The sequence below is a fragment of the Glycine max genome, chromosome 4, assembly GCF_000004515.6.
Source record: "Glycine max cultivar Williams 82 chromosome 4, Glycine_max_v4.0, whole genome shotgun sequence".
In the NCBI taxonomy this organism is placed as follows: domain Eukaryota; kingdom Viridiplantae; phylum Streptophyta; class Magnoliopsida; order Fabales; family Fabaceae; genus Glycine; species Glycine max.
In genome coordinates, this window is record NC_016091.4 from 47,367,197 (window position 1) to 47,376,309 (window position 9,113).

A 9,113-nucleotide genomic window follows, 5' to 3' on the forward strand; every position below is an offset into this window, starting at 1 on the left:
TTTATTTTTCCTTTTTCTTATTTTTCTTTCTCTCAGCCTATTTTTTTCTTTTACAAAAACCAAAGAAGCCATAATCCTCTCTTCCCTAAACCCCCAGCATGAACTTCAAAATGCAGAAAGCTGATAATGATAACCACACTGCTATTGCGACATTCTTCACTGAGCTGAAATGAAGAAGTGCAACAATAACAAGAGATGAGCATAGTGAAAACCTGAAACTCTTTCTCTATTCCTTATCATCGTCAAAACATGAATTCTCAAATTGCAAACACCATCGATATCAGGCTCCAACTCCCAAAACCCTTCTTCCCTCGCAAAATCCCTTTCCCCCTATTTCCTCACTCTTCACCTCGCTTTCTCACCACCACATTCCCCTCTCGCAACTTCTCAAATCGATGCAAACTCAGAATCACCGCTTCCAATTCTCTTTCCGACTCAACCAATCCCAACCAAGAGCAAGACGCCGAATCCGCTCAACTATTCGAGGTTCCTAAAACAAAAAATAATAAAGAACAATTTTTAACGAAATTCTGGAAACTGAGAATTCAGCGTTATCTATATTGTCAACAGTTTATTTTTTTTTTTTGTGCAATGCAAATATGCAGTGTTTGTTTTTTACGCACGTGCGAATGTTTGGTTTGGAAGTTGTGAGTTGTTGAGAGAAGTGAACTGTGTGCAGAAACTGAAGGAGGCGGAGAGGAAACGGATGAATGAGTTGGAGGAATTTGACAAGAAGGCGAATGTGCAGTTAGAGAGGCAGCTTGTGATGGCTTCTTCATGGAGCAGAGCTTTGTTGACTTTGCGTGGAAAACTGAAGGGAACGGAATGGGATCCTGAGAACTCACACAGGATAGACTACAGTGATTTTTTGAGACTTCTTGACTCTAATAATGTCCAGTTTATGGAGTATTCTAATTACGGTCAAACAATATCAGGTTGTGATTTTTCTTTTTTATTTTTCTTTTCCAGGATTAGAAAAAGAATACACTTGTTAAATGAAAAGAGATTAAGTCCATAAGTTGGTTTTAACTTATGTGAGAGGCTCAGTTCGTTTTAACTTCTTATTTTCTTCTCCTAAGTGCTTATGGAGAAATTTATCCAAACAGGGTCTTATGCTATGCTTGACACGAAAATAGTTGGCTAGTTGTTAGGAAGATGTTTAGTGGGCGTTAATTTGATTATTGGCTTGCTGATGTGAATATGTTGTAGGAGGATTTTATGATAGTTAACACGGATTATGAGGGTACTGAGTTTAGAAGTTTAGCTGAAAGAGATTAGAGAAGGCTCTGGTTTATATTATCTTTGCATTCTTGTCACTTTTGAGTTTGATTTGTTGCGTTATGTGAAGTTCTTAATGTTGGGTTGCGCATATTAGTTAGTGGATGAAATTAATTCGTGTTTATTGCCATTTTTGTGCATGATGTGTCACTGTCTGTTGGAGAAATCTAGCTTTATTTATGGTGAGTTAAGTAATGAAGAAGGGGAGATATGATTTTTGCCATTTCCATACCTAACAAAAAAAGAAGGTAGAAAAAAGGGGGGTCAGAAGAATAAATCTCAGAATGGCATAATAATATCAATTGTTCCTCAATGTGCACTTTTCTTTTGGTGTTTACAGTGGCAAGAACTAGGTGAAAGTAGTGCTCTAGTGGCAATATATTTGTTTTCACTGTATGCAACCAGGGTATTTTAAATTTTAATAACTCAATAATAGGAGGAGAAATAGAGAAGGTAGTTCTTTGGTGACTGTTGACTGTCGTAAGGCTCTAGTGACAATTTTGACTGATTGAGTTCGTTCACTGTTGTAGAGCTTGTCTCATTTTGGTGGACTTTGTTAAAATTCTGTTTTGTTGGGGTTTGAAGGTTACATAAATTTCATAGTGGGCAATGTAAACTGAAAATATGTGCTATTTGGTATTTTAGTCATTTTACAGTATGTTCTCCTTAGACAGTAATTCAGAAAATTATTGAATTGCTGTGTCGCACACACTGGTCCGTGCTTTTGCTTTCAGCTCAGCTACATAAAGTGTTCAGTCTGGTTGAAATGTTGTTTTGCTCAATATTTGTTTGTGTTTATGCAGTTATTCTACCATATTACAAAAATGGGAAACCGACGGGAACTGAAGGAAATACTCAGGGTATTATTTTTCGGCGTCATCCAGTCAATATAATGCCAATTGATAGTTGGAATGATGTTTGGAGAAAGCTACATCAGCAAATTGTAAATGTTGATGTCATTAATGTGGATGCCGTGCCTGCTGAAATATACTCAACTATTGCAGTTGCAGTCATATGGTCTATGCGTCTTGCTCTGGCTGTTGGATTTTATGTGTGGATTGATAATTTGATGAGACCAATATATGCGAAGTTGATACCTTGTGATTTGGGAACTCCTAGCCAAAAAACTACACAGCCACTAAGAAGTCGTGCACTTGGATCTCTAGGCCAGAGTCGGTAAGTGGAGAAATTTTCTGTATGTTTCCTGTTCTATTTTCTATTGGTTGTCGGGAATTTCACTTAAATAGAACGATGTAAGGGGAAAGGATTTCATTCTATGTAGTATCATTTGTAAATTGTGCATTACTTCTTTGTGAGGGGAAACCTCTGGAGGAGAGATTGATCTTCTATTCCTTGTTCTTTTCATTCTATTCAATAAATCTTTATTTTCTTTCCAATTCCTAATTCTTTGTTGTCATTCAACTAATAATTAGGATTTGCAAGAGAAGATTTCTCCTCTTTGACCTTACTCAAACAGCTAATGCTTTTGGGTTAGGCGGTTTGTTATTAGAGATTTAGAATCAATTTGTAGGGAAGGGAAATATGATTTTCCTACCTTTTCCTTCTTTTTTTTTTTTTAAATAAATTGAAATTCTAGTAGAATCTATCAGCAATGCCCTTTGCCTTTCTAAATTTTGTAGCTAAAGAGGGGCTAGGCTACTTACTACTGCTGTCAGAAACTTATCTACAATTTTTTTTGTTTCATAAATTATGTCCAAGTTTGGATTAGTTGGCAGAATATAACTACTTACTGTTTAAATCCTAAACACTTTGCAACTGCTTCTCTGTAAACATGTGGGTTTGCATTAACTTTACTTATAGCATAAACTATTAAGAAGTTAGAAGAGATATACTTTTCAATTAAATTTTTGAGGGTTTAATTTGTCCTTGTCAAATTTTCTTTTAGATATTTGTACGGGGAAACATAAGGCAAAAACATTGCCTCCCCAGCTTGGATTTGCCAAACCATTTCTGTCTATTACTATTTCACTAGATATATGGAAAGTTGCTGTTGCTTATATAGTCGTGTCTTGGGTCTTTGCTTTGCTTTATCTTTATGATATTTAGGGCATGTTGAGTTGAGTGTTATATATATATACAGTATTGCAAACCTTATACATTATAAAAAATGTGGTTTTGTGTGACTGGTCCATGACAATGGGTTAAGCATTGAATATTGTTGAGAAGTTTTAATTTGCAACTTCTTCAAACAAAAAGAAAACAATAAGATTTTGGCCACCAATTTCTTTACACCCAGAATCTAATTATTATGCTTTTCCCTCAGGGCTAAATTTATATCTGCAGAAGAAAGAACTGGTGTTACATTTGATGATTTTGCTGGCCAGGAATATATAAAGAATGAACTACAAGAGATTGTCCGAATTTTAAAGAATGATGAGGAGTTTCAAGACAAAGGAATTTATTGTCCAAAAGGTGTACTTCTTCATGGGCCTCCTGGAACTGGTAAAACTCTACTGGCTAAAGCCATAGCAGGTGAAGCAGGGTTGCCTTTTTTTGCAGCTAATGGCACGGATTTTGTAGAGGTGTCACCTCATCTCTAGATGTTCATATTCATTGAATAGAAATTTGCAAGTAGAACTTTGGAAAACTTTTTGTTCAATATCTAAATCCAAAGTCATTATATTTTTTGAAGAATGGGATTTTAGAAAAAATTTAGATAAACACTAATTTTGGCCCTACAAAACTACCAATATCATCATTTTAGTTCTATAATAATAGGTTAAAATGGTCATTCAGTGTCTATTTTTACTTCAAATTAACGAGGACCATTTTGATATATTTGTTATTAAAGGACCAAATTGATGACACTTGTATCTTTAGAGGACCAAAATGTGTTTATTCTAAAAATTAACTAGGGACCTTGACTTATTAATCAATAGTTAATGATATGGGATTTATTATTCCTCTTTCAATCAATAAACAGTTACACACAGATAATGAGATAAATATGACACTAATTATAGTGTGCTAAGTGCTAACTATTTATGTCTACACCATGTGCTTCACAATATTCTTTTTGTCTAAATGAGTGGAATGTATCATGACTTGTACCCATGAAATGTGAAATGTTACATTTATAAGGCTTGTCCTAATTTTGTTTTTACTTTATTAATTTGGAACTTCAAAATTAAATGAACTTGGCTCATTTAATCTGTCCTTTCTCCCCAGATGTTTGTAGGGGTTGCTGCATCCCGTGTTAAAGACCTTTTTGCAAATGCAAGAGCATTTTCACCTTCTATAATCTTTATTGATGAGATAGATGCTATTGGTAGCAAGCGTGGAGGACCTGATATTGGCGGAGTAAGATATGAACTACTTTTACATTGGTTTTCGTAATCCTTTTACAATATTATACTATATACAATATTAATTATTAAATACAAGAGAAACCATCTCCTAAGTTATATCTAATAAGTATTAAGTACTAATCACCTGAGCCAGTTACAATTAATACAGTAACACTACTCGTTAAACATGTGCTTAATTTTAACAATTTATTCTAGCAATACAAAGAATCACAACTTCTTGGGATCATCAGCATGATAAGTAACAAAGAAAAGAAAACTACATATTTTCATGTGTTCTGATTTGTGACATATTTATTGGCTGTAGTGCAATGAATTTTGAATATAGACATGTTTTAGAAGGTACTGAAAAGTTTTGATTAGCTAGAAATTTTATGAAGTACTGTGATATTGGAATTTCATCCAATGTAATTTAAAGACCTTGGTCCTTTTGGGGCTATCCTGATGATATTATGTCATGCATAATTGTTGATAAACGTTCCATCCAGAACCTGTGCATCATTTTTTCTAGGTTAGGGCATGTCTTGTTTATTTTCTTGCTTCCCAGTTCTCTATTGTTCTTTCTAATGGAATTACATTATATAGGGAGGTGCTGAAAGGGAACAAGGTTTACTTCAGATACTGACTGAGATGGATGGATTCAAAGTTTCCACAGCACAGGTAAGTTTTTAATTGGTTGCTGGGATCATAAAGATGTTATTTGATATGCTGAACTTGAATTTCAGGTTCTCGTGATTGGTGCCACAAATAGATTGGATATTCTTGATCCTGCTCTATTGAGGAAAGGTCGTTTTGACAAGATCATTAGAGTTGGTTTGCCATCGGAGGATGGAAGATTTGCCATTTTGAAGGTATTTTACCCCTACAACTGTTGTTTGCTGACATCCAGTTTACCTCCAGTATTTCATCATCTTAAATTTCCTTTTTCTCATTTCCTTATGATGCACACTAGGTGCATGCTAGGAATAAATTTTTTCGCTCTGAGGAGGAAAAGGAAACTCTACTTAAGGAAATTGCTGAACTGACAGAAGATTTTACTGGGGCAGAGCTACAAAATATACTGTAAATAATCTTTGGGGGATATATTGCTTTACGAATCTCTTTTGAGAATATAGGCTGATATTATCATGAATTAAATGACAGGAATGAAGCTGGAATTTTGACAGCCAGGAAGGATTTGGACTACATTGGGCGAGATGAGCTGCTTGAGGCATTGAAGAGGGTTGGTGGTTTCTTAGCTTCTTTGTGGCTGGGCAAAAATATCCTTTCTTATGACATTTTCATTTTTCATTCTTCTTTGGTGCAATTCTATACTGTCTGATAAATCATATGGATTTGCAGCAAAAGGGAACATTTGAAACAGGGCAAGAGGATAGTACTGAAATTCCTGAAGAATTAAAATTGAGATTGGCATACAGAGAAGCAGCTGTTGCTGTTCTTGCATGTTTTTTCCCGGAGCCCCACCGTCCTTTTGTTGAGGTCACTATTTCTATGTTGTTTAGCAAGTTTCAGGTGTATGTGGATACATGATTATTTCAACTGTATCACTGTGTTGCAGACTGATATAAATTCTATCCGCAGCCAGCCAAATATGCATTATGCTGAAATTTCTGGCCAGGTTTTTGCAAGGAAATCAGATTACATAAACTCTATAGTGCGTGCTTGTGCTCGTAAGTTTGTTTTGAGTTTCAGGTCATTTTGGAAAGTCTTATTCAAAATCATTAGTAATTTGATTTATGAGATTTTCATCATTCAGATATTGTTCTTTAAAACATTTCATGTTCCATTTCTTGAATAATAATTATCTTAGATTAAATGACAAATCAGTAGTATGAGGACTGCGGTTTGATATCATGTCATTGTTATACAGAAGTCTTTTTTTATTTTTGGTTTGTAATGTCCTTTTGTTTTTATTGTGGCACCAAATTTATATCATAATTTTAATCCTCTGCATGATTGGTTTTAATGACTTTTGTTAAGGATCCTAGCAGGGGGTACAACATGAGAACATCCAATTTAAAATAAATTATTTTGTTCATGAAAACCAACAGAGGCAAGGTTCTTTAATGTAAACTTAAATTTGTATTTTGTATACTCTTTAACAGAAGAATACAAAGAACTTTCTGTAGCTAGCCACAGAGATGATTATCTAAGATTGGTACTTTGGTTATTGAACTTTTTTGCTTATTGAAATTTGTTTGTAGCAAGAGTAATTGAGGAGGAGATGTTTGGGATTGACAACTTGTGTTGGATCTCTGCAAAGGCAACATTAGAAGCTTCAAAGCATGCAGAGTTTTTAATTCTGCAGACAGGCATGACTGCTTTTGGGAAAGCATATTACAAAAACTATAGTGACCTTGTGCCCAATGTATGTTTGTGGGATCTTACAGCTTGTGCTTCAATACACATTCTTTCCCTTAACAAAAGTGTTTTATGAGTATAGTTGTATCACAACTTATTTTGAAGAGTTTTGTACAGCTTGCAATGAAGCTTGAAGCACTTCGAGATGAGTATATGCGTTATGCCACAGAGAAGTGCTCATCTGTGCTAAAAGAGTACCATTTGGCTGTTGAGACAATCACAGGTCTGGTTCTCTTGTGAATTTTTTGTTAACAAATGAACTATCCCTTCTGGGAGTTATTTAGATTAGTTCATGATAATTCAGACCTGCTTTTAGGATTTAAGTTTTACTTGTTTTGCAGATATTTTGCTTGAAAAGGGGCAAATCAAAGCTGAGGAGATTTGGGACATTTATAAGAGTGCTCCTCATGTAGCTCAGGTTAGATCTTAAACTAAAGTGAAGCATGTTGTTCCTATTTTATCAGTAGCCTGCCATTAATATTCTTATGTGTGGTTGTGTGTGGAACTTTGATATTTTTTCTAATGACACATTTTTGGTATTTAATGCATGATTTGAAAGTATTCTCACATTTCAAGATAGTGATTTGGCAGATGTTTATTACTTGTAACTTGTAAGTCAGTCATATGTTGGATTTTTTAAGCATTACAAACTTAAAAAGTTTTTGTATGGCAGGCTCTACATAATTTTTTATTCTTTCTTTTTCTAATATCATGCTTCTTGGTTTGAATAAATGATAATCTTTTGAGATTCAATTTTTATCTTGGGTCTTGTTTAGCCTCCTGTCAGTCCAGTTGATGAATTTGGAGCACTGATTTATGCTGGACGATGGGGAATCCATGGGATCAGTCTTCCCGGAAGGGTTACATTTGCACCAGGCAATGTTGGATTTGCGACCTTTGGTGCACCTCGCCCTACAGAGGTATATGTCAAAACCTTGTTTTATATAGGTTGCCATAATTTGTCATACAACTGATTTGTGCTCTTTCATTTTTCCTTGTTTTACTGCAGACACAAATTGTTAGTGATGAAACTTGGAAATTAGTAGATGATATCTGGGATAAAAAGGTTCAAAACATTAAAGATGAAGCTTCAATGGTGATTGAAGAAGAGAAGGAAAAGCCACAGCTTTTGATGGCGAGCCATTTTCTTTGAGAGGAACTTAAATATAACTTACATACAGGTTTGTTGACATTTTATTATATTCCAACTTCAATTATCTCTAATGTTCATAATTTTTGTTTTGGTTGTATGGAGTAATGGAATAAGGTGACGATTGAGCATGCTTTATTTAACTTTAATTGCCATTGACAGATGCATCTACTGGGAAAAGAATACAAACATCAATTATGTTGCAGAAATAGCAACAATGGGTCAAACTAATTACACGCTTGTTTTCGCTCACATGCTTTATTTAACTTTAATTGCCATTGACAGATGCATCTACTGGGAAAAGAATACAAACATCAATTATGTCACAGAAATAGCAACAATGGGTCAAACTAATTACACGCTTGTTTTCACTCCTCTGATCTAATTTGCACTGTAAAATTTCATGCTGCCCTTCTATTTGAGAAGCTGCACCATCAGGATGCTACCCTTCCCTTTGCCCACAGCTCTTTTTCCGCATGGATGTCAACTTGGAATGCATATTATCAAAATGAAGATTGACACATTCTCGAACAAGCTGAAGGATACTTAAAAGACTTATTCAAATCATTCAACTTTGTGAACGAGACATTTTTTTGCCACAGATGAAGCACCGAGGGTTTTAGTCTGAGCTGTTAAGTGAAATTCATTACTACCCGCATTGTAATTTATCACAGAGGGATACTTTATTGAGACAATTGTAAATGTATCAATTATATCAAATGTTTCTATGTAGTTGTTGTTACTTTGTGATCGTTGTTAATGATAAATTAAAGGGTGAAAATTGTTGCACCGCCTGTCCTTTACATGCTTTTTTCATCACCAACCCTGCACAGCAGACAGCGGTAAGCCCTTGTAGACCCCTCATATTATATCTGATGATGTAAAAGATAGTGATGTACACCAAAAGTGATGTTCCTAAATTATTACTCTGGTATTGATTGAGTTATACATCTTAGTTTCTTGAATGTTGAGTTGAGGATTGTTAGAATTGTCTTGTC

The 9,113-nt window shown here is 34.8% G+C and overlaps 1 protein-coding gene across 4 annotated transcripts; it reads left to right on the forward strand.

Annotated features, from left to right (window-relative positions):
• The first annotated feature begins 55 nt into the window (after positions 1–55).
• On the forward strand, positions 56–8,904 carry LOC100782783 (probable inactive ATP-dependent zinc metalloprotease FTSHI 4, chloroplastic). Of its 4 annotated transcripts, none has more exons than XM_041014947.1 (17): positions 56–486; positions 606–935; positions 2,082–2,454; positions 3,563–3,821; positions 4,468–4,599; positions 5,190–5,264; positions 5,330–5,455; positions 5,557–5,666; positions 5,748–5,826; positions 5,946–6,083; positions 6,163–6,274; positions 6,809–6,972; positions 7,083–7,188; positions 7,307–7,383; positions 7,742–7,885; positions 7,975–8,146; positions 8,278–8,904. In XM_041014947.1, the coding sequence occupies exons 1-16, from the start codon at positions 396–398 to the stop codon at positions 8,116–8,118; spliced, it is 2,460 nt and encodes an 819-aa protein (XP_040870881.1). In that variant the 5' UTR covers positions 56–395; the 3' UTR covers positions 8,119–8,146; positions 8,278–8,904. The 4 variants fall into 4 exon arrangements, with proteins under 4 accessions (XP_040870881.1, XP_006578791.1, XP_003523231.1 ...); XM_006578728.4 differs by having other exon boundaries at positions 680–935; XM_003523183.5 differs by having other exon boundaries at positions 680–935; positions 8,401–8,904.
• Positions 8,905–9,113: the final 209 nt, after the last annotated feature.